General features: G+C 47.9%; 1 protein-coding gene across 2 annotated transcripts in view; it reads right to left on the minus strand.

Annotated features, from left to right (window-relative positions):
• Positions 1-25,910, minus strand: part of CCDC57 (coiled-coil domain containing 57) — a 248,805-nt gene that overhangs the window by 91,113 nt on the left and 131,782 nt on the right. For both annotated transcript variants that reach the window (XM_075349739.1, XM_075349738.1), the window contains exons 10-13: positions 22,100-22,219; positions 17,490-17,679; positions 17,222-17,404; positions 7,844-7,944 (exon numbers count right to left, since the gene is read on the minus strand). In XM_075349739.1, coding sequence (XP_075205854.1) covers positions 7,844-7,944; positions 17,222-17,404; positions 17,490-17,679; positions 22,100-22,219 — 594 coding nt within the window. The remainder of the gene's footprint in view (positions 1-7,843; positions 7,945-17,221; positions 17,405-17,489; positions 17,680-22,099; positions 22,220-25,910) is intronic.

A 25,910-nucleotide genomic window follows, 5' to 3' on the forward strand; every position in this document is an offset into this window, starting at 1 on the left:
GACAAATCTATACATTTTAGGAGTCTCTAACCTAAAGGTGCATTTATACTTTACTAGCAGCAGCATTAAATGACCCAGTTTACCCAGGTAGTCCTAACTCCTAATGTACACAGAACAACCTTAAATATCATCCTATCGTTGGGTGTCCATAACCTGGAATTGTTCTTAGAATAGGAAGTAATTAACAAATTAGGGAACGAAAAAGCAATGGTATTAAAGAAGGGAATTTTGTTTACTTACCGTAAATTCCTTTTCTTCTAGCTCCTATTGGGAGACCCAGACAATTGGGTGTATAGCTTCTGCCTCCGGAGGCCACACAAAGTATTACACTGAAAAAGTGTAACCCCTCCCCTCTGCCTATACACCCTCCAGGGCATCACGGGCTCCTCAGTTTTGGTGCAAAAGCAGGAAGGGGAAAACTTATAAATTGGTCTGGGGTAAATTCAATCCGAAGGATGTTCGGAGAACTGAAACCATAACCAAAAGAACAATTCAACATGAACAACATGTGTACACAAAAGAACAACCAGCCTGAAGGGAACAGGGGCGGGTGCTGGGTCTCCCAATAGGAGCTAGAAGAAAAGGAATTTACGGTAAGTAAACAAAATTCCCTTCTTCTTTGTCGCTCCATTGGGAGACCCAGACAATTGGGACGTCCAAAAGCAGTCCCTGGGTGGGTAAAAGAATACCTCAATAAAAGAGAGCCGAAAACGACCCCTTCCTACAGGTGGGCAACCGCCGCCTGAAGGACTCACCTACCTAGACTGGCATCTGCCGAAGCATAGGTATGCACTTGATAGTGTTTTGTGAAGGTGTGCAGACTAGACCAGGTAGCTGCCTGACACACCTGCTGAGCCGTAGCCCGGTGTCGCAATGCCCAGGACGCACCCACGGCTCTGGTAGAATGGGCTTTCAGCCCCGAAGGAAGAGGAAGCCCCGAAGAACGGTAGGCTTCAAGAATCGGTTCCTTGATCCACCGAGCCACAGTTGACTTGGAAGCCTGCGAACCCTTACGCTGGCCAGCGACCAGGACAAAGAGCGCATCTGAACGGCGCAGGGGCGCCGTGCGAGACACGTAGAGCCGGAGTGCTCTCACTAGATCTAATGAATGCAAATCCTTTTCACACTGGTGAACTGGATGAGGGCAAAATGACGGTAAGGAGATATCCTGATTGAGATGAAAAGGAGATACCACCTTAGGGAGAAACTCCGGGACAGGACGCAGAACCACCTTATCCTGGTGAAAAACCAGGAAAGGGGATTTGCAGGACAGCACTGCAAGCTCCGACACTCTTCGGAGTGAGGTAATTGCCACAAGAAATGCCACCTTCTGCGAAAGACGTGATAAAGAGACATCCCGCATCGGCTCGAAAGGTGGTTTTTGAAGAGCCATTAACACCCTGTTAAGGTCCCAGGGTTCCAGCGGACGCTTGTAGGGTGGAACTATGTGGCAAACTCCCTGCAGGAACGTGCGGACCTGCGGAAGCCTTGCCAGGCGCTTTTGAAAAAATACTGAGAGCGCCGATACTTGTCCCTTGAGAGAGCCGAGTGACAAACCCTTGTCCATTCCGGATTGAAGGAATGAAAGAAAAATGGGTAAGGCAAAAGGCCAGGGAGTAAAACCCTTATCAGAGCACCAGGACAAGAAGATCCGCCACGACCTGTAATAGATCTTGGCGGACGTTGGTTTCCTGGCCTGTCTCATAGTGGCAATGACATCCTGAGATAAACCCGACGACGCTAGGAGCCAGGACTCAATGGCCACACAGTCAGGTTGAGGGCCGCAGAATTCAGATGGAAAAACGGCCCTTGTGACAGCAGGTCTGTGCGGTCTGGAAGCGCCCACGGCTGACCCACCGTGAGATGCCACAGATCCGGGTACCACGACCGCCTCGGCCAATCTGGAGCGACGAGAATGGTGCGACGACAGTCGGATCTGATCTTGCGTAACACTCTGGGCAACATCGCCAGAGGAGGAAACACATAAGGGAGTCGAAACTGCGACCAATCCTGAACTAACGCGTCCGCCGCCAGAGCTGTGATCTTGAGACCGTGCCATGAAGGCCGGGACCTTGTTGTTGTGCCGTGACGCCATGAGATCGACGTCCGGCGTTCCCCAGCGGCGACAGATCTCTCGAAACACGTCTGGGTGAAGAGACCATTCCCCCGCATCCATGCCCTGACGACTGAGAAAGTCTGCTTCCCAGTTTTCTACGCCCGGGATGTGAACTGCGGAGATGGTGGAGGCTGTGGCTTCCGCCCACAGCAGAATCCACCGGACTTCCTGGAAGGCTTGACGGCTGCGCGTGCCGCCCTGGTGGTTGATGTACGCGACCGCCGTGGCGTTGTCCGACTGTATGCGGATCTGCCTGCCCTCCAGCCACCGATGAAACGCCTTTAGGGCTAGATACACTGCCCTTATCTCCAGAACATTGATCTGAAAGGAAGACTCTATCGGAGTCCAGGTTCCCTGAGCCCTGTGGTGGAGAAAAACCGCTCCCCACCCTGACAGGCTCGCGTCCGTCGTGACCACAGCCCAGGATGGGGGCAGGAAGGATTTTCCCTGCGATAGAGAAGTGGGAAGAAGCCACCACTGAAGAGAGGTTTTGGCTGCAAGGGAAAGAGAGACGTTCCTGTCGAGGGACGTCGACCTCCTGTCCCATTTGCGGAGAATGTCCCATTGGAGTGGGCGCAGATGGAACTGCGCGAAGATCGTCTAAGTAAGGGATCACCGAGTGTCCCTGAGAGTGTAGGACCGCCACAACGGATGCCATGACCTTGGTGAAGACCCGTGGGGCTGTCGCCAGGCCGAAAGGCAGTGCCACGAACTGAAGGTGTTCGTCCCCGATGGCGAAACGCAGGAAGCGTTGATGTTCGGGTGCGATCGGCACATGGAGATAAGCATCCTTGATGTCGATTGATGCTAGGAAGTCTCCTTGTGACATCGAAGCGATGACCGAGCGGAGAGATTCCATCCGAAACCTTCTGGTGCTCACATGCCTGTTGAGCAGTTTGAGGTCCAGAACGGGACGGAATGATCCGTCCTTCTTTGGCACCACGAACAAGTTGGAGTAGAAGCCGTGACCATGTTCCTGAGGGGGAACGGGAATCACCACTCCTTCTGTCTTCAGAACGCCCACAGCCTGAAAAAGTGCGCCGGCCCGAGATGGGGGCGGAGATGTTCTGAAGAAACGAGTCGGAGGACGAGAGCTGAACTCTATCCTGTAACCGTGAGACAGAATGTCTCTCACCCATCGGTCTTGGACATGTGGCCACCAGGCGTCGCAAAAGCGGGAGAGCCTGCCACCGACCGAGGATGCGGTTCGGGGAGGCCGAAAGTCATTAGGAGGCCGCCTTGGAGGCATTGCCTCCGGCGGTTTTTTGGGGGCGTGACTTAGACCGCCACGCATAGGAGTTCCTCTGGCCTTTCTCTGGCCTGTTGGACGAGGAGGATTGGGACTTGGCTGAGGGCCAAAAGGACCGAAAGCTCGGTTGTATTTTCCGTTGCTGAGGTCTCTTCGGTTTGGACTGGGGTAAGGACGAGTCCTTTCCCTTGGATTCCTTAATAATTTCATCCAATCGTTCGCCAAACAATCGGTCGCCAGAAAACGGCAAACCGGTTAAGAACTTCTTGGAAGCAGAGTCTGCCTTCCATTCGCGTAGCCACATGGCCCTACGGACTGCCACCGAATTAGCGGATGCTACCGCTGTACGGCTAGCAGAGTCCAGGACGGCGTTAATGGCGTAGGACGAAAAAGCCGACGCCTGAGAAGTCAAAGACGCAACTTGCGGAGCAGAGGTACGTGTGACCGCATTAATCTCAGACAGACAAGCTGAGATAGCTTGGAGTGCCCACACGGCTGCAAAGGCCGGGGCAAAAGACGCGCCCGTGGCTTCATAGATGGATTTCACCAGGAGCTCTATCTGCCTGTCAGTGGCATCCTTGAGCGATGAGCCATCTGCAACTGATACTACAGATCTAGCCGCCAGTCTAGAGACTGGAGGATCCACCTTGGGACATTGAGCCCAACCCTTAACTACGTCAGAGGGGAAGGGATAACGTGTGTCATTAAGGCGCTTAGTAAAGCGCTTGTCCGGAAATGCTCTGTGCTTCTGGACAGCATCTCTGAAGTTAGAGTGATTGAAAAACGCACTCCGTGTACGTTTGGGAAACCTAAACTGGTGTTTCTCCTGCTGCGAAGCCGACTCCTCTATAGGTGGAGGTGGGGGAGAAAGATCTAGCACCTGGTTGATGGACGATATAAGATCATTTACTAAGGCGTCCCCCTCAGGTGTATCAAGATTGAGGGCAACGTCAGGGTCAGAGCCCTGAGCTGCGACGTCCGGCTCGTCCTCCAGAGAGTCCTCAAGCTGAGACCCCGAGCAGCGTGAGGAAGTCGGGGAAGATTCCCAGCGAGCCCGCTTAGCCGGTCTGGGACTGTGGTCCGTGCAGGAGTCCTCCACGTGAGACCTAGGGGCCACCCCGGGAACACGCTGCGGCGCAGACCGAGAGGGGCCTGGAGGCGATGATCCAACAGTGCCCGGGGCCTGTGTAAGGACCGGTCTGGACTTCAAGGCTTCTAGTAGCTTGGCAGACCATTTGTCCATAGACTGAGCCATGGAAGTGAAAGCGACTCAGAGAGTTTCTCAGCAAAAACTGCAAACTCTGTCCCTGCCGCCTGGACAGTGGAAGCAGGAGGGTCTGCCTGATCCGAGGGGCCCACTAGTGACCGAGGCTGAGCAAGTGCAACAGGGGTCGAGCATTGCTCACAGTGAGGGTAGGTGGAACCCGCAGGTAACATAGCCCCACAAGAGGTACAGGTTGCAAAAAAAACCCTTTGCCTTAGCGCCCTTGCTCCTTGTGGACGACATGCTGTTGTCTCCTAGGAGAGTGATCACTGAGGGTATATAGCCAAAAGTAAACAACCCGGCCGAACAGAGAAAATATATACAAATATATATATATATACTCCGGCACCCTAGGGGGACCAGCACCGGGTGACCGGTGTGGCTTACCGACCGCCCAAAGTGGAGTGTGTGTCCACCAGATTCCCTGCCTTAGGTCTCCCAGAGCTGCAGAGCTCGTTCCTGAAATCCTCCACCGGCAGAATGTGTGTAAAAATGGCTGCCGGAGCTCTCAGGGGAGGAGGGAGCCGTGGGCGGCGACTAGTAAAGTGCGGGAATTTGGGGCCCCACAGTGATCAGTGAGGGGGGGGGGGGGGAAACCTAAAGTATGCTCCAGCCCTCACTGTTGACGTCAGGTCGACCGTCCCGCCCTTACCCCTGACTGGCAGGCCCGGGGGCGGGAGTTATGGTACTAGGCCGCAATGAAGCCGGGGACTAAATTTAATACCGCGGCCGACAAACAGGCTCGGTCGGCGCGGAAGTCCCGGTCTTCACAAACCAGCAGCTGCTGCAGCGTCTGTGAAACAAGCGCTCCATGCACAGTCCCCATGGGGACACAGAGTACCTTTAGATGCAGGGCCCTGTCCCTGAGGATACATAGACTCCTGTCCGGCAGATTCCCACAGGGGCTGCGGAGGGAGCCCGGTCCCAGTGAATGGATGACCGGTCAGGATCCCACTTCTCCCATAGCCTCTAAGGGATGGTGAAGGAAAAACGGCATGTGGCTCCAGCCTCTGTACCCGCAATGGGTACCTCAACCTTAACAGCACCGCCGACGTAGTGGGGTGAGAAGGGAGCATGCCGGGGGCCCCGTGGGGGTCCTCTTTTCTTCCAACCGATAAAATCAGCAGCTGCTGCTGACTAAAATGGGAATGCATGAGTGGATGTGTGCCTCCTTCCACACAAAGCATAAAACTGAGGAGCCCGTGGTCCACGGGAGGGTGTATAGGCAGAGGGGAGGGGTTACACTTTTTCAGTGTAATACTTTGTGTGGCCTCCGGAGGCAGAAGCTATACACCCAATTGTCTGGGTCTCCCAATGGAGCGACAAAGAAATTTAACTTTTAATAAATATAATTAAAAGGGAACCTGTCACCACTTTTTTGACCTATAAGCTGCAGCCACCACCACTGGGCTCTTATATACAGCATTCTAACATGCTGTATATAAGAGCCCAGGCCGGGGTATAACATAAAAAACACTTTATAATACTTACCTAACGGTCGCACGGTTGGCCAGATGGGCGTCTCTGTTGTCCGGTGCCAGCACCTCCTCTTTCGGCCATCTTCGTCCTTTTTCTGAAGCCTGAGTGCATGACGCGGCTACATCATACACACTGCTCAGGATCTGAATGCCAGCGAGTGTGTATGACGTTGGACCCGTCATGCACCGCGGCTAGAGAAGAAGGAGAACAAAGATGGGCAAAAGAGGCGGCGCCGGCACCGGACAACAGAAACACCCATAAGGCCCACAGCGCGACCGTTAGGTAAGTATTATAAAGTGTTTTTTATGTTATACCCCCGGCCTGGGTTCTTATATACAGTATGTTAGAATGCTGTATATAAGAGCCCGGTGGTGGTGGCCATAGCTTATAGGCCAAAAAAGTGGTGACAGGTTCCCTTTAAAATTGACTCTAGGTCCAATGTAGATCAACACCCAGTGATCAATAGTACCACAAGAGAAGTGTTACTTTATTCATCAGGAGAGTTGGAGGCTGTGATGTAAGAGGCATATTGAGCCTCTCATATTGACCACTCAACTTTTGATCAGGAGCTCAATATACCTCGTTTCATTTTCACTGTGCGACATACAATCAAATTGTGGAGTAAGCATATAGGCTGAGGGTCTTGGTAGAAAGGAAGGGGGCACCAGTTGCTAAAATTGTGGTTACCATAGCCCCATTTTTGAACATTGTTCTTTATGTACTTAGATTGCTATTTATAAAGTAACACTTCTCTTGTGGTACTATTGATCACTTGGCATTGTTCTTAGCAGCACATGTCTTGTTCACACAGGATGATGCACTGCTGAGAATGATGATCTTTGGGCAAGATAATCGAGAAATGAGGGTTCCATAAAACTAGGATAGAACATGATAGTCTTTCAGTGTAAATGTGCCTTAAGTTTACACTAAGAATCAAGGCCCAGTCACACACAACGACTTACCAGCGATCCCGAAAACGACGCGACCTGATAGGGATCGCTGGTAAGTCACTGGGAGGTCGCTGGTGAGATGTCACACAGTCAGACCTTACCAACGATGCAGGAACGATACAGATCGCAGTAGCGACCTGTATAACGATCTCAGCAGTCACTGTGACCCTGTCACACAGTGTCAAACACAGCGATGTGTCCTGCCCAGCAGGACATCGCCTTTGAAGAAAATGGCCTGGACCATTCCGCAATGACTAGCGATCTCACAGCAGGGGCCTGATCGCTGGTAGGTGTCACACATAACGAGATCACTAACGGGATCGCTACTGCGTCACAGAAACCGTGACTCAGCTGCGATCTCGCTAGCGATCTCGTTATGTGTGACGGTACCTTTAGACAGCACTGATAAATGTCTGTGTGCTAGTTTTGCCCTCAGCCTTCGTTAGGTATTAGGCCCTTTGCGCACGGTTTAGTTGTAGATGTATTTTTTTTGGTGCAGTTTGTTGCCCAAATCTGCATGTCTATCCTTATCCCAGCAAAGTCTATGAGAAATCAGAAATGCTGTGTGCATGTTGCTCCTTTTTCCTTGCAGTTTTAGATGCAGATAAAAGAAGCAGCATGTCAATTGTTGGCCTGTTTTTTTCCTGCGTTTTTTAGCCCTTTCAGCCAATGAATTCACTAAAAAAAAACGCACCAAAAACTCATGTGTTTTCAAGTCCCAAGGTGCGTTTTTTGGTGCAGAAAATGCGTACGCACATACCCTTATAGTCCATTTAGGAACGAACCTTTTGTGTGAGTTCTGTAACCAGAGACTCTAAATGCGCTGCTCTTGCCTCCAATTTCTTATAAGACGCAGCTGACGCAACTTTGTCCGCTCTTAATGCTCCTGAAACGAAGAGAACACAACAGCAACATATCAATAAGGATCTATCAACATCTTATTTCTGCTACATGGTCACGTTTAGGTGTAACCATACGTTTGCATAAACATCAATTTTTTGGGGGTTTTTTGGCTAACTAACTGTACAGGAAGGCATGGAGGACCAAATACTTTTGTGCTGGGAGCACTTCTCCCACAAACTACAAAATTACATAAAACAGGTTTTGTTAAATATTTTTTTTATTCTTAACTTTACACCTAACATGCCGGTGGGTACATTCCATATTTTAGATTCCGGTGATGGTCAGATGAGTTTTCTTCTGAACTCTTTGCCGCCCCAAGTACAGAGGTAAAGATCGGATGTTGTAGTTGTCTTTTCTGCCTAAACTTACAAGATCGGTGTTAGTAGCCACGATGATGGGCTGTATGTGTGTCTCCCACATTTTCTTATTAGGACAGTTATCTGGAGATTAGTTCTCGGGTAACGTAAGGACCAGATATCTCTTAACACAAACCTTTCTTACTTGTGCACACAGTGTGACTGAAGGAGCGCGTGTACGTAGCCCTCTCCTTTCTCTCTGCAGTTCCCGCTCACTACACAGACAGGTGTATTAGTGTAGCGACTGACCTCAGCGGAGAGAAGGGAGGTGTGAGAGGTTTCTGTTCGGACAGCGCTTGCTTTGCCAAAGTGGTCACTGTCCACGGAGGCAGTGAGGAATGCTAATTGACAGCGTATAATGATCTACTGAGCACTTGTTGCACTGAGCACCCTAATTTGAATACAGAATAAAGATAATTTTCTGGACTACAAAGAAAGAGAACATGACAGACATGGATTGTATAGTGGCTAAATTCTAGGACTATGATTTTAGTTTCAATTGCATTTCTGGGGTGACAGATGCCCTTTAAAGGGCACCTGTCATGATGAAAATGGTATTTGATCTGCAGGCTGGATGTTATAGAGCAGGAGGAGCTGAGCAGATAGATATACATTTTAGTGGGAAATGTTTCCGAAAACATGGTGTTTGTACGTATGAGTCCAGTGGGCGGTCCAATTCAGTGAGTGAGTCTTCCCAAGATGTCTGTACATGCAGAAATAGCTGTCAATCACTGAGTAGGACTGCCCACTGGACTACTGCATACAAACAGCAGGGATTTTAATTAGTAAAATACAATCCTTTCCCCCAGTGCTATTTATCATTCTGCTCACCTTTTCCTTCTATACACCGTACTGTCCACAGACCAGACTGCATATAAAATGTGACAGGGTCGGTTTAGGCATGGAGGCTGCAGGGGAAAAGGATCGTTTGTTCCATAAACAACGCTTTCTGCACATGGCTGGAATATGGTTCTGATTCGTACTGAGCCACAGAGCCACAATTGGTGCACAGAGCTTTTTTGAATATCTTTTATGCCTCCACTATCATACAGTTTCCTGCTAGTGACATGCCCTGCCCCGTTCGTGCCACATTTTAGAAGAATTCTTCCATAAAATATCTCTGATAAACATTTAGGTCCAGAAATATTTGATCAAATCTTCGTGATTTTGGCTCTCCGTGCCACTAGTTTTTATTTCTAATGAAATAATTTAGGTGCAATTAAAGTGGAGACTTTCAGTTTCAATTAAGGGGGTTGACTAAAAGAAGGGAATTTTGATACTTACCGTAAATTCCTTTTCTTCTAGCTCCTATTGGGAGACCCAGACGATTGGGTGTATAGCTACTGCCTCCGGAGGCCACACAAAGCACTACACTAAAAAGTGTAAGGCCCCTCCCCTTCTGGCTATACACCCCCAGTGGGATCACTGGCTCACCAGTTTTAGTGCAAAAGCAAGAAGGAGGAAAGCCAATAACTGGTTTAAACAAATTCACTCCGAAGTAACATCGGAGAACTGAAAACCATTCAACATGAACAACATGTGTACCCGAAAACAACCAAAAATCCCGAAGGACAACAGGGCGGGTGCTGGGTCTCCCAATAGGAGCTAGAAGAAAAGGAATTTACGGTAAGTAACAAAATTCCCTTCTTCTTCGGCGCTCCATTGGGAGACCCAGACGATTGGGACGTCCAAAAGCTGTCCCTGGGTGGGTAAAGAAATACCTCATGTTAGAGCTGCAAGACAGCCTTCCCCTACGGGGAGGCAACTGCCGCCTGCAGGACTCTTCTACCTAGGCTGGCGTCCGCCGAAGCATAGGTATGCACCTGATAATGTTTGGTGAAAGTGTGCAGACTCGACCAGGTAGCTGCCTGGCACACCTGTTGAGCCGTAGCCTGGTGCCGTAATGCCCAGGACGCACCCACGGCTCTGGTAGAATGGGCCTTCAGCCCTGATGAAACCGGAAGCCCAGTAGAACGGTAGGCTTCAAGGATTGGTTCCTTGATCCATTGAGCCAGGGTGGATGTTGCAGCCTGCGATCCCTTGCGCTGACCAGTGACAAGGACAAAGAGTGCATCCGAGCGGCGCAGGAGCGCCGTGCGGGAATGTAGATTCTGGGTGCTCTACACCAGATCCAACAATGCAAAGCCATTACATATCGATGAAATGGATAAAAGGAAGGTAAGGAGATATCCTGATTGTGATAAAAAGGGGATACCACCTTAGGGAGAAACTCTGGGATCGGACGCAGCACTACCTTATCTTGGTGAACACCAGGAAGGGAGCTCTGGATGACCGCGCTGCTAGTTCTGACACTCTCCGAAGAGACGTGACCGCTACCAGAAAGGCCACTTTCTGTGAAAGTCGAGAAAGTGAAAACAACCCTCAGAGGCTCGAAGGGCGGCTCCTAGAGAGCAATTAATACCCTGTGCAGATCCCATGGGTCTGACGACCTCTTGTATGGAGGGACAATGTGATAATCCCCCTGCAGGAACGTGCGTACCTGAGGAAGTCGTACTAGGCGCTTCTGAAAGAATACCGACAGCGCTGCGACTTGTCCTTTAAGGGAGCCGAGCGACAAACCTTTTCCCAATCCAGATGCAGGAAGGGGGAAAAAAGGAGACAATGCAAATGGCCAGGGAGACACTCCCTAAGCAGAGCACCAAGATGAGAATAACTTCCACGTCTTGTGGGAGATTTTGGCAGACGTCGGCTTCCTAGCCCGTCTGATGGTGGCAATGACGTCTTGAGATAATCCTGAAGACGCTAGGATCTCGGACTCGATGGCCACACAGTCCGGATCAGGGCCGTAGAATTCAGTGGAAAGAACGGCCCTTGGGACAGTAAGTCTGGCCGGTCTGAGAGTGCCCACGGTTGGCCGACCGTGAGATGCCACAGATCCGGGACCATGACCTCCTCGGTCAGTCTGGGACGACGAGGATGGCGCGGCGGCAAGCGGAGCTGAGCTTGCGTAGCACTCTGGGCAACAGTGCCAGAGTAGGAAACACATAGGGTAGCTGGAACTGCGACCAATCCTGAACTAGGGCGCCTGCCGCCAGAGCTCTTTGCTCGAGAGACCGCGCCATGAAAATCGGGACCTTGTTGTTGTGCCGAGACGCCATTAGGTCGACGTCCGGCATCCTCCAGCGGCTACAGATTTCCTGACACCATACTGGGTGCAGAGGCCATTCCCCTGCGTCCATGCCCAGGCGACTGAGGAAGTCTGCTTCCCAATTTTCTACGCCCGGGATGTGAACTGCGGATATGGTGGATGCTCTGTCCCCCACCCACATCAGAATCCGCCGGATTGCCTGGTAGGCTTGGCGATGCGTGTTCCGCCTTGGTGGGCGATGTCTGCCACCGCTGTGGAATTGTCCGACTGAATTCGGATCTGTTTTCCTTCCAGCCACTGCTGGAAGGCTTGCAGGGCAAGATGCACTGCCCAGATTTCCAGAACATTGATCTGAAGGATGGACTCCTCTGGAGAGAGTCCTTGACCGTCTGAGAAGGGAAACGTTCCTTTCTAGGGACGTCGACTCCCCAACCCATTGGCAAAGCATGTCCCATTGAAGTGGACGCAGTGAAACTGCGCGAAAGTGACTGCCTCTGCATGAGGCGTCTTAAGGGGTGTGACTGGCCTTGAAGGAGAGACTGCACCCCCGTCTGTAGTGAACGCTGCTTGTCCAGCGGAAGCTTCACTATCGCTGAGGGAGTGTGAAACTCCATGCCCAGATATGTCAGCGATTGGGTCGGTGCCCGATGTAACCTTGAAAAGTTGATGATCCACCCGAAACTCTGGAGAGTCTCCAGCGCCACGTTCAGGCTGTGTCGGCATGCCTCTTGAGAGGGTGCCTTGACAAGTGGATCGTCCAGTAAGGATCACAGAGTGACCCTGAGAGTGCAGGACTGCTCCCACTGCTGCCCTGAACTTGGTGAAAACCCGTAGGGCTGTCGCCAGACCGAAGGGCAGGGCTACGCACTGAAGATGCTCGTCTTCAATAACGAAACGTAGCAAACGCTGGTGCTCTGGAGCAATCGGCACGAGGAGATAAGCATCCTGATGTCTATTGATGCTAGGAAAATCTCCTTGAGACATTGAGGCAATGACGGAGCGGAGGGTTACATCCGGAACCGCCTGGCCTTCACGTGCTTGGTGAGCAGTTTTAGGTCCAGAACGGAACGGCTCGGTGGGGGGGGGGGGGGGGGGGGAGTAAGTTCTGAAGAATCGAGCCGGAGGACGAGAACAGAGCTCTATCCTGTACACGTGAGACACAATGTCTCTCACCCACCGGTCTGTGACCTGTGGCAGCTAAATGTACCCAGAAGCGGGAGATTCTGCCACCAACCGCGGATGCGGGGAGAGAGAGCTGAAATACATGAGGAGATCGCCTTGGTAGCGGTTCCTCCTGCTGCCTTCCTTGGGCGTGAATGAGCCCGGCCGGAATCTGAGCCCCTCTGAGCCTTTTGAGCCCTTTTAGACGAGTACAATTGGGACTTGCCCGAGCCTGGGAAGGACCAACCTCGACTGTCCCCCCAGGACAGCATTACTAGGGTAAGTCGCAATGCAGACATTGCGAGGTTAAGGACACCACCTGCGGCACAGATGTACATGTGCTCAAGACCAGCTGCGCCAGACCAGCTGAAATAGGTTAGGGTGCCCATACGGCTGCGAATGCCGGAGCAACCGACACGCTGATAGCTTCACAGACAGATTTCAACCAGAGGTCTATCTGTCTGTCAATGGCATCTTTAAGTGAATTCCCATCTCCACTGCAACTATGGATCTAGCCGCAAGCCTGGAGATTGGGGGATCCACCTTTGGACTCTGGGTCCAGGGCTGTACCACATCAGGGTAAAGGGATAACGTGCATCCTTAATACGTTTGGAGAAAACGTTTATCTGGTAAGCGTGGTGTTTCTGAACTGCGTCTCTGAAGTCAGCGTGGTCAGAAAAAGTACTCAATCTACGCATGAGTACTGAAAAAGGATTTCTCCTGCTGTGAAGCTGACTCCTCCACTGGGGGAGCTGAGGGAGAAATATGCAACATTCCATTGCTGGACGCTATAAGATCATTCACTATGGCGTCACCATCCGGTGTATCCGGATTGAGAGCGGTGTCAAGACCAAAGCCCTGATCAGCTACGTCTGCCTCATCATACAGAGAGTCGTCCTGCTGGGACCTTGACCAGTGATGAAGCCGAGTGTCGTACCCAGCGAGCTAGCTTAGGCTGTCTGGGACTGCCGTCCGTGTCAGAGCCTTCACCCTGGAATGCCTGGGACCCCCCCGGAGTACTGAGTACGTTCCAAATGAGGGTGGCCAGGGAGCATTAATCAAGATTGCCCATGGCCTCTCTGGAGTGCAAAGTCTCCATCCCATGACAATCTCCGTCCCTGTCCCTGGACAGGGTTCACAGGTGGTTTCTTTGGCCACTTCTAGTAGAGACCCCGGCTGACCAAGTGCTACAGGGGAGCATTGCCCACAATGGGGGTCAGTGGAACCTGCCGGTGGAACAGTATCTGCAGGAAAAGCAGCATAGAAAGCCTGTGTTGCTTTTTTGCTGCTGTATTCTAGTCATCTATGCAATGTACAACATACAAGCATAAACACTTCAGCACATGCAATACAAGCAGCATAGAAAGCCTGTGCCTTGGCACCCTTGCTTTTTTGCTGCTGTTGTCCAGCCATCTAGGAGAATATAGCCCAGAGTAGCGACCGTACAGTGCAATGTATAGCATACAAGCATATATACAAATGAACACTTCAGCACATGCAGTACAAGCAGCCTATAAAGCCTGTGCCTTGGCACCCATGCTTTTTTGCTGCAGTTGTCCAGCCCTCTAGGAGAATATAGCCAAGAGTAGCGACCGTACAGTGCAATGTATAGCATACAAGCATAAGTACAAATGAACACTTCAGCCATGCAATACAAGCAGCCTAGAAAACCTGTGCCTTAGCACCCTTGCGTTTTTGCTGCTGTTATCTCGCCATCTAGAAGGGCATATAGCCAAAGATAGCGACCTACAGTGCAGTGTATAGCATACAAGCATAAAATACAAATGGACACTTCGGTATTTAGTGGGGTCAGCACTTCAGGTGCTGCTTACCGCCCGCCTATAACGCGGGTGTGTGGTCGCCAGAGCCCTGTGTTGGTTGCCCAGAGCATGTCTCCGTTCCCCAGCTCGGACGGCGTGCAGGAATGGCTGCCGGCGTCCTTCTCCAGCTCGTGTGACGAGGGGCGGGCCGTGGGCGTGCCCCAGACAAGAGCGGGAAACTGGCGTCCCACTGTGTCCAGTGAAGGGGGCTGGAGAATGCAAAGCAGACTCCAGCCCTCGGCGCTGACTGTCTGTACAGCGTCCCGCCTCTCCCCTGACTGGCAGGGCTGGAGGCGGGAACGAAACGAAAACTAGGCCGCAAAGCCGGGGACTCGAGTAATAAGCGCGGCCGTCCATGTGCACGGCCAGCGCGGAAGTCCCCGGCGCACCACAAGTCCCAGCCGCGCCACAGTGTAAAAAACACCCAGCAACGGCCGGCGCGGCAGTTCCCAATACATAAAGTCACTCAGCAAGCTGTAGTGACTAATAGCACGAGCGCTCTGCGCTGTTGCCCCCGGCGCACTAACACTCCCAGCAATGCTGGTGTGTGTGTGCGCGCTTGCCCGGGGACACAGAGTACCTTAATGTAGCAGGGCCTGTCCCTGACGATACTCAGCTCCATATCCAGCAGGTTCTCTGGGTCTGTGGATGGAGCCCGGTCTCAGTGCCTGGAGACCTGTAAGATCCCACTTCACCCAGAGCCCTGAGGGGGGATGGGGAAGGAAAACAGCATGTGGGCTCCAGCCTCCGTACCCGCAATGGGTACCTCAACCTTACAAACCGCAAGTGGGGTGAGAAGGGAGCATGCTGGGGACCCCATATGGGCCCACTTTTCTTCCATCCGACATAGTCAGCAGCTGCTGCTGACTAAACAGTGGAGCTATGCGTGGATGTCTGACCTCCTTCGCACAAAGCAGAAAACTGGTGAGCCAGTGATCCCACTGGGGGTGTATAGCCAGAAGGGGAGGGGCCTTACACTTTTTAGTGTAGTGCTTTGTGTGGCCTCCGGAGGCAGTAGCTATACACCCAATCGTCTGGGTCTCCCAATGGAGCACCGAAGAAATACCCTGTGAAATGTTTAGGTATTGCATCCATTGTTCTACAAAGCCTCCTCACTTCAGGGGCTCAAACGTAATTGGACAACTTTACCATAAAGAAAATGTCTATTTTAATACTTTGTAGTGAATCCTTTGCAGGCAATGACTGGCTGAAACTTGGAAGTCATGGACATCACCAAATGGTGGGTCTTCCCCTTTGTGATGCTTTGCCAGGTCTTTGCTACAGTCGACTTCAGTTGTTGCTTGTTTGTGGGTCTTACTCAATTTTATTTATTTATTTTACTCCCTTATATAGTGCTATTAATTCCATAGCGTTTTACAGATGTGATCATCACTGTCCCCATTGGGGCTCACAATCTAAATTCCCTATGTCTTTGGAGTGTGGAGGAAACCCATGCAAACATGGGGAAAACATACCAACTCTTTGCAGATGTTGTCCTTGGTGGGATTTGAACCCAGGCCCCAGTAAGACTACAGTGCTAACCACTGAGCCACCGTGCTGAATGTGACATGGCACATGTGACATATATGCTCGATGGGACTGCGATCTGGTGATTGACTTGACTGCAGAATATTCCACCTTAGAAACACTTGGGTTGCTTTCACTGTATGTTTTGGTTATTGTCCTTCTGTGCTGTGAAGCGCCATTCAATCAACCTTGTTGCATTGAATCTGAGGAGAACTTATAGTCCTGTAGACTTCAGAATTCATCCGGCTGCTTCTGTCTTCACTCACATCATCAATAAACACTAGTGACCCAGGGCCATTGGAAGCCATGCATGCCCGGCCATCACACTGCCTCCACTATGTTTTACAGAAGATGTGGTGTGCTTTGGATCATGCGGCGTTCCAAGTCTTCATATTTTCTTCTTTCCATCATTCGCATACAGGTTGATCTTATTTCAATTTGTCCACACAATGCTTTTCCAGACCTGGGCTGGCTTCTTTAGATGTTTTTTGGCAAAGTATATTCTGTCCTTTCTATTTTTAAGACTGATTACTGGTTTGTACCTTGTGGTGAACTCTCTGTATTTGCTCTCATGAAGTCTTCTCTTTAGGATAGATTTAGATACTGAAACAGCCAATTCCTGGATAGTGTTCTTCACTTGGGTACATGTTGTGAAGGGGTTTTTCTTCACTATGGAAAGGATTTTGTGATCATCCACCACTGTAGTGTTCCGTGGACGTCCATGCCTTTATGAGTTCCCAAGCACGTTTTTGCGGAATGTACCAAGTTGTTGATTTGGCCACTCCTAACATTTCTGCCATAACTCTGATCGATTTCTTTTTTTCTCAACCTAATGATGGTCTGATTTACTTCCATTGAGAAGTACTTTGACCACATGTTGTGGGTTCATACCAACAGCTTCAAAATGCAAATGCAAAACCTGGTATCAGATCCATACCTTTTTTCTGCTTAACTGATAATAGATTGCACAGGAAATAGGCAACCCAGAGCCTTTAAGATAATTGTCCAATTACTTTTGGTCCCTTGAAAAAAAGGAAGCTACATATTAAAGAGTTGCAAATCCTAAACCCTTACTTCAATTAGGATGTGAATACCCTGAAATTAAATCTGAGAGTTTGCAGTTTAAGCCCATACTGATTATATAACTGTATCTTGAATATGTTTTGGTAAACAGCTAATATGCCAAAACTTGTGTAATTGTTCAAATATTAATGGACTTAACTGTATAAATCCATGGTGACACATGGTAAAACTGTTTTCATTATCTATTTTGTTACCAGCATTTACCAATGGTCTCATTCAGGCTAGTAATGTGGTTTTGGATGTAGACGTTGTCTGGAGAAACTTCTTTTGCTATTGAAGGCAGGTCAGGATGGTCCTTTGGTGAAAGTGCCTCCTGAAGCTTCTCCTCGCTCAGTCGGTTCTTCTGCTTCAGATCTCTGATTTCTGCTTCCAGTGACCTCACGTAATCTAAACACAATGCAAGAATTACAGGGAGGAGAACCAAAGAGAACAAATGTTATGATATGATAGACATCTTCTGACAGTATCTCACCGATAGTGACCACATTCTCAGTGGTGTTACCAGACAGGGGTTCTGTTCCTTCAGGGGGTGAAGGAGAAATCTGGTCACATAAAGACTCCATTTCTTTTCTCATTTGATCTATCACTTCTCGCAGCTCTGAATTTTGTTGCTGCAGCTTCTGAATTTCCTTTGATACGAAGTCTGGCATAGGTCCTGGTGTCTGAAGAAGGTAAATTAAGATTAATAATTTGTTGTATTACTAGTAATTAATCTTAGCAATCAATGATACTAAAATATGGTAGTCATGACAAAATGATGCCTGATGATTATCATTACACATAACAGGCTCCTGTTGTGCTCGGGTCCTGACACTTCAACTAAAACGGCAGCATTTACCGAACGAACAATAGAGCACATCCATCAACAACAGCTTGTTGACAGTTTTCAAACAGCAACACCGATCTACAACAGCTACAAAAACTTTCAAAATCTTAAAGGCGTTGTCCAGCCTAAATGCTTAAGTCTCAAATCACTATCTGACTGCAGACTTACGAATCCTCACATCGCACACACTGTGTGCTGTGAAGATTTGCCGGTTTCAGAGCCAGGAACGGCGGTTACGTCAAAATCCGCCAGAAACCAACAAGAGGGACGTAACCTTGCTCAATACACCTTCAATACAATAGATGTCTTTACTTTTAGAAGACCACTGGGAATTATGCTCCAAATATTAAGTTTTCTTAAATCAGACTAATTATGCACCATATCAATATAGGAACGTACGTTTCGCCTATGTGAGCACCGTGCTCAGATTCGGCTTCCTCAGGGAGGGAGAAGGCAGCGAAACGTACGTTGGTGGGGTATGGGGAAGCCTCTTCTTTGTGTTCTTGGGATCATGCACTGGCCACTTTAATATGCATTGGCCACTTTATCTTGTATGTATTGCAATATTTATTGGATTGAACCAGGTTATTTTTATGCATTAGGGGTGCCTGAGCAGGCTACTACATGTATCTATGCACATGCACTTTATATGTATTTTTTCCATTGTGCTTGCCTTGTCATTCCCCCTCTGCTTCATCCATGTTATCACAACTGGCCATTCTTTATCACCATTTACTTTGCTGATCCTGACTATGCATTTTCACACCCCTTTGTGATTTTATCCTCTTTTTTGCTGTTTGCACATTTATGATTGTAACTAATAAAACTATATCTACTTTATTGGCACCTTTTGACTCCTGTTTTCCTATATTGATATTGTTAGTTTGAGTCTGTGCAATGGTCGTACTGACCAACCTGGGCTAGATTTCGCCCAGTATGACTTTTCATACTGCTGTATGGGGGTCCCTATATTTAACCTAATTATGCACCATCATGTGAAATCTATGTCAGTTCTGTTGGCCAAGCATCTTCTCACTTAGCCCCATCTACTTTCTAGAAAGTTACAACATTTTAGCACAAATATGAATTTTCAAAAATGTGTCTTTGTACGAGAAAACTGGCACATAGGCAATTATAATATTAATAATAAAAAATACTCTCAATTACCTTTGTGGCCGTCTGTCCTAGTCCAGAATACAGGACTAAGCAGTGGTGGGAGTTCTGACCACTGAAACAATGCATCTAAGACTCTGTACACGCTAGTGCTGATTCATCAAGATATGTGTTGCGTACACCAGTCCTAATGAAGAGCTCAATGTGTAGTACGATGCGCCGTATTCATTAAGAGGTGCATGTGACTTAATGAATTAGACTCATCTTCTAAGTGTCATGCTCCTCCTTGCAACTTGAAACAAATGTTACTCTAGTCAGGGACTGAGCTAGTATTTCTGGTGTAAGGAATGCTGGCACTTTTTGTGAATTTGACAAGCCATGCCATGCCACGCTGCACTCTCTACCCAGTCCGATGTTGGAGGAGCTTTTTCAAACTGGTGTAAAATATCGCATTGTACAAAAAATATTGTAAATGTTAAAAATGTTTTACGCAAGTTTTCAGGCAAAAACACTTTGGTTATTTCCCCTTCAATATACAAGAAGCCTATATTTGATGTATACATTAGGGAAATCTCCTGGTCTATACTCCAGATGTCTATATGGCTCCATTTATCGAGCGGACAAAAGAATGGTCCTGTTAACTTCATCAGGCCAATATATTGTATATTAGGCTTACAAGTTGCTTCACAGCATGGAAAAGTCTTTTACTTTAGGATCTCCCATTAAAAAGTATAATTTTCTTTTATAACCATGAGGAGCTATTAGAAATGTATTCCCACTGTATATCTACACAGTATCATAGCTGTATATTATAAGTATATCTTCGATGTAGGCTCCTAACTTGATGAGAGGCTTATAACAGCTTCTCTGGACACTTCTAGTCTTCTCCTTTCCTTCTGAAGACATCTTTTGCACAATCTATACCTTTGAAAATCACAATGTAGAATTGTCTCATTGATTACATAAGATTAGTGGTCACATCTTATTACATTCATTTCTAAGTGGCAGGTTCCCAGAAGTTTTAACCCAATGCCAACCACATCTAGCACATATCATTTACAACATGTGGTCGTGGTGGGCATACAGTATGGGTTGGGCTCAAATACTAAGCTTGCCCCATATTCAGTAGATGCAGGCTGTGATACATAGCTGCCATCTGTCTGTAAAAGCAGCCAGAGCTTACTCCATTCACTACCGCTTAACCATTTAAATGCCGCTGTTGCAATACGAAAGATGGGAACCAATGGGTTGTCGTGATCATCTTGGTTGTCCTGTGAAGATCAGCTACAGACAAACCAAAATTAAATTTAACCATATACTGCAATATTGAAGTATTACAGAATATAGTAAAATCACAAACTCAGCTTCCAAACAAAAAAACCCTAAAGTTTTAAAAATCTAAAAAAAAATAAAAAATACATTCAAATAACCCCCATATTATTGAAAATAAATAAATATATAGATAGACATATTTGGTAAAGCCATGACCATAAAAGTCTGATCTATCAAGATATAAAATTATGTTAATAATATACTAAATGCTTAAAAATAAAATAAGAGTTGAAAAGCAAGAACGGCTTTTAATCCCATTTTCCGAGAGCCATAACATTTTCAATTTTCAGTATATGGATCTTTGTGAGGGCATTTTTTTGCGCCCCTAGCCAAAATTTTTATTCATATCATTTTGTGGTAGATACAATATTTTGATCGCCTCTTATTACAATTTTTGTGTTGTTGCGGTGGCTGCAAAAAAAAACAATTCTGGAGTTGTAATTATATTTCTCGTTACACTGCTCACCAATTGTATTAAGTCATTTAATAATTTGATATGTCTGACTTTTATGTATGCAGTGATATCATATGTGTATATTTTTTAATTCCTTGATTTTCAATGTGGGAAAAGGAGAGTGATTTGAACTTTTCTATTTTTTTTACATTTTATTTTACCTTTCACTGTATTTGTTAGTTCCCTTAGTGGACTTGAATTTGTGATTATCTGATCACTTGCCACAGTATTGCTGTATATAGCAAAATAGTCTCCTAAGAACACCAGCCACGGGCTGGCTTTCACAGGAGTACTGTTATGACAGGCAACCCATCGGAGCCCTGCAATTATGTGAAGAGAGCACTGATGGGCGCATAGAATGACGTGCCCCCCTGCCGTTGCACTGTAAATGCTACGGTCACAGACTGACAGCATCATTTAACAGGTTAACAGTTATGGTTGAAGCTCCGCAGTTCGAGGCAGATGATGGCTGATTATTACAGCCATCATCTGCTAGCAAAGGTGTGGGCTCAGCTTGCGAGCCTGCATCAAAGTCAGGGAACCAGCATATGATGTACACAGTACGTTTATGACGGTAAGGGATTAAACGCTGCAGGCTTTGAAAGCCCTGAAGCAGTTAAAAGAAGTAACCTATTCACTTTTCAGGCAGTTAGCACCAGAAGCCGCCTTCTCTCAATACTTCCAGGTACAGAGTAAAAGATGCCAATGTAGGAGCCCCCACAAGAACGGTGGCAAAACAGCCGGCAATATTGCTTCAGAACAACAGTGCCAGCATTTATCAGAAGCGGCTTTGTCAACAGCTGCACCAAGGTCTAAATGACACCTTGTACACATAGCCTAAGTTTGGTAGCGCCGTACTTCTACTGGCCTGAAGAATTATATTTTTACTGCATAATGAAAACTGTACACACAAAACCCAAAAACTATGGTGGAATTACATTTCTTTCACTATTTTACCCCACTTGGAATATTTGTTTTCCCTTTTTCAGCACGTTTTATGGGAAAGTGAAAGATATTCAAAATCAAAACTCATCCCACAACAAAAAAAGCCTTTAGACAGCTATGCTGATAAAGAATTTAAAAAGTTACGCTTCTTGGAGGAAAAAAAAAAAATAAAAGCACAAAAGCTCCACAGTGAACACTGTAAAAACAAACTCCCCAAAACAATGACTGAAGTACAGGGCTTTTCTCACAAATTTCAGTACACTCTATAGTGAAGTAAATGGTGTCATTAAAAATGCAACTCGACAGAAAAAAAACACTTCATACGACGATGTTGAAGGGAAAATAAAAAAGTTATTGCACTTAGATACTAACCCCAACATGAGGAAATAATGATATAAGCATACATTCCTACCTGTTCTCCCGGGTATTTACTAGCCACCTTATGGGCCTGATCCCTTTCCCAGGAAAGCGTGGACACCAGCAGCTGCAGCTCCTTCAGTCGTCTTTCCTTTTCCTTTGTATCAGCCTCCAGCTATAAAGAAATATTCATTTTAAGTCTGAGAAATGGAATCCTTTTTAGCTTTAATGACTATGTTTGCTCTTGCAGACATTTTGCATTATTAACATAGTCCTATAGAACTTCAGAAAGATTTGTTTCTACAGCACCATGGGAGACAATCAGTTGCCATAGCGACAGACTATAAACTCTGTGTAGTTGGATCGTAAAGTTATATAAGCTTCCACCTGTTACCCACTTGCTAATAAACATTTGGTAAGAAGGGGCAGAAAAAAGAAACATCTAAAGAAGATCGGCGACTAATGCCTGTAAATCCATAAGATTGCTGTAGGCTATCTTCTGGGGAATCAAGCATGGATTGAATATGTTGGATTTCAACATAATCTTTCGCTCCATGTCAGTGCAATTCTAGCTTAAATGGATTGTCTGGGTAAAAATATACAATATCCTAGGGGCTTTGAGCTGTAAAAAATAAAATAATTAATTACAACCTACTGGCCACTTCCATGCTGCTTCTTGGGCTGTGCTGACATCGGAAGAGAAGACATCACCTGACTGGCTGCAGTGGTCAGGTGACTTGAACAACGTGTCATTGGTTGTTTTTCAGATGACGCCCCACTCAAGTCACCCGACTGGAAAGGTGGCGTCTGTTCCTTCTGTTTCAGCACAGACCACTGATCGTCCTAAGCTCGATTCAGGTGGGTGCGGGTAGTGTGTATTTAGTATTTTTTCAGATTTAAGCCTCTGGGATACTTTTCTTTCTACCTAGACAACCCATTTAATGATATGTTTCTACAAAGATTAATAAATAAATATAAACGAGCCAAAAAAGAAGATTTTGGGTACTCAACACAAAATCTTTCTTGGAGCCTTCATTGGAGGACACAAGAAACCATGAGTGTATGCTGCCGTGACTAAGAGGCTGGCACTAGGCAGAAAAAAGTTAACTCCTCTCTAGCAGGTTACAACCACCAACTGGAACCAAACTAATCAGTTAGTGAGAAAGCAGTAGGAGAAAAGATGAAAAGAAGTACCGTATTTTTCGCTTTATAAGACGCACTTTTGTTCCCCCAAATTTTGGGGGAAAGTAGAGGGTGCGTCTTATAAACCGAATATACGGATTATATACTGCAGGGTCCAGGGGAGTGCTGGGGGCTGCTGGGGAAGCTGGTGGAGGCTGGTGAAGTTGCGGGAGGGAGCCTTTGATCTCCTGCTCCCGCTCATATAATATGCACAGCCGCTGTCCATCACTGTGGTGCTGGACCGCACCGCGGCGATGGGCTGGGGGAGCTGCACATATTATATCTGCCTGTGCTCCCTTTGATCGCACATGCACCCCTGTGTTAGATATGGCCCCCATGCTGCTGCGCATAGTAAAATAAAAAAAATTCTTTACTTACCCCCTCCAGCGTGTCTCCCCAGTGCTGTGATCATGCACGCAGAGATTTCACTCTGCTGTGCCGATCACATGACCGGGACCGTGAACCAGGAAATGCAGGCAGGAGGCCGGAGCTCAACCCCAAGGAGGGGGATACGAGGGAGCACAGTGCTGGAGAAGGTAAGGAAAGAGTTTATTTTACTAAAAGCAGCAGCATGGGGGCGATATCTAACACAGGGTGATGTGTGCCAGCCACAGGGGGAAGTGTGTGCCAGCACAGGGGGCCATGTGTGCCATCCACAGGGGGCAGTGTGTGCCAGCCACAGGGGGCCGTGTGTGCCAGCCACAGGGGGCCGTGTGTGCTAGCCACAGAGGGCAGTGTGCCAGCCATAGGGGCCATGTGCCAGCCACAGGGGGCTGTGTGCCAGCCACAGGGTGCCATGTGCCAGCCACAGGGGGCCGTGTGCCAGCCACAGGGGGCCGTGTGCCAGCCACAGGGGACATGTTGCATCACTGGGGGATGTGTGCCAGCACAAGGGGGCTATATTCAATATAAGGTGGCCATATCCAGATTAAGGGGGCTAATTTTAGGATGGAGGGACCCATGGAGGGCTATGAGGGACATATACATATGATTTGTTAGACGGACACTGGCATTATAAGACGGACCCCATTTATTAAAAAAAATTCTCTATTCCTTCACCAAATTTGGGGGTGCGTCTTATAATCCGATGCGTCTTATAAAGCGAAAAATACGGTAATTACTAACTGGTCCAACACATGCACAACTAAGGGTAGTTGCTGTGTCCCCCAATGAAGGCTGAGAGTACCTAAAATATTTTTTTTTTTTATTACTTCACTGAGGGACACACTTAAAGCAGTCCCTAGAGTGGGAAGAAAAATTCTTACAGGTTTGAGACCTGTCTACTGCTGCTTGCAGAACCTTCCTACCCAGTCTAGCATGAACCAAAGCATAGGTGAAAAATTTGGAGACAATATGACAGCAACCTGGCAAAGCTACAAAGCTGAAGCCTGCTGGCACACAGCCAAGGAAGCTCCCAGCGCACATGTGGAGTGAGCTGTGACCCTGGGTGGGGGTAGTCTTCCCTTTAGTCAGTATGCATCCAGGATGGCAAAACGGATCTAACCAGCAATGGAGGTGGGGAGACCTCTGTGATGAACTTCAGGAATCAAGATATGGAATCCGAACGTCTGAAGGATGCTGGCTTGGAAAATTAGCGACACAGAGCTCTGACTAGATCCAGTTTGTGTAGAGACCGCTCCAAAGGATGAGAAGGATACGGGCAGCACTAGGGAAGAAAGAGGTCCTCATTAAGGTGGAAGGAAGAAACCACTTCAGGAATAAAGGATGAAATCGGGTGAAAGACCACTTTGTCTTGGAAAATCACAGGAAAGAGTTGCAGGTTCAGAGACTTTAAACCAAAAAAGAGGATACAGATCCATATCATAACTTTATAGTGCTTTTTACAGCAGGTCTCACTGAAAAAGAAGGGAATTTTGTTACTTACCGTAAATTCCTTTTCTTCTAGCTCTTATTGGGAGACCCAGACGATTGGTGTATAGCACTGCCTCCGGAGGCCACACAAAGCAATTACACTAAAAAGTGTAAGGTCCCTCCCCTTCTGGCTATACACCCCCAGTGGGATCACTGGCTCACCAGTTTTAGTGCAAAAGCAAGAAGGAGGAAAGCCAATAACTGGTTTAAACAAATTTACTCCGAGTAACATCGGAGAACTGAAAACCGTTCAACATGAACAACATGTGTACCCGCAAACAAACCAAAAATCCCGAAGGACAACAGGGCGGGTGCTGGGTCTCCCAATAAGAGCTAGAAGAAAAGGAATTTACGGTAAGTAACAAAATTCCCTTCTTCTTCGGCGCTCTATTGGGAGACCCAGACGATTGGGACGTCCAAAAGCTGTCCCTGGGTGGGTAAAGAAATACCTCATGTTAGAGCTGCAAAGACAGCCCTCCCCTACGGGGAGGCAACTGCCGCCTGCAGGACTCTTCTACCTAGGCTGGCGTCCGCCGAAGCATAGGTATGCACCTGATAATGTTTGGTGAAAGTGTGCAGACTCGACCAGGTAGCTGCCTGGCACACCTGTTGAGCCGTAGCCTGGTGTCGCAATGCCCAGGACGCACCCACGGCTCTGGTAGAATGGGCCTTGAGCCCTGATGGAACCGGAAGCCCCGCAGAATGGTAGGCTTCAAGAATTGGTTCTTTGATCCATCGAGCCAGGGTGGCCTTAGAAGCCTGCGACCCTTTGCGCTTACCAGCGACAAGGACAAAGAGTGCATCCGAACGGC

The sequence above is a fragment of the Anomaloglossus baeobatrachus genome, chromosome 5 (assembly GCF_048569485.1).
Source record: "Anomaloglossus baeobatrachus isolate aAnoBae1 chromosome 5, aAnoBae1.hap1, whole genome shotgun sequence".
Classification (NCBI taxonomy): domain Eukaryota; kingdom Metazoa; phylum Chordata; class Amphibia; order Anura; family Aromobatidae; genus Anomaloglossus; species Anomaloglossus baeobatrachus.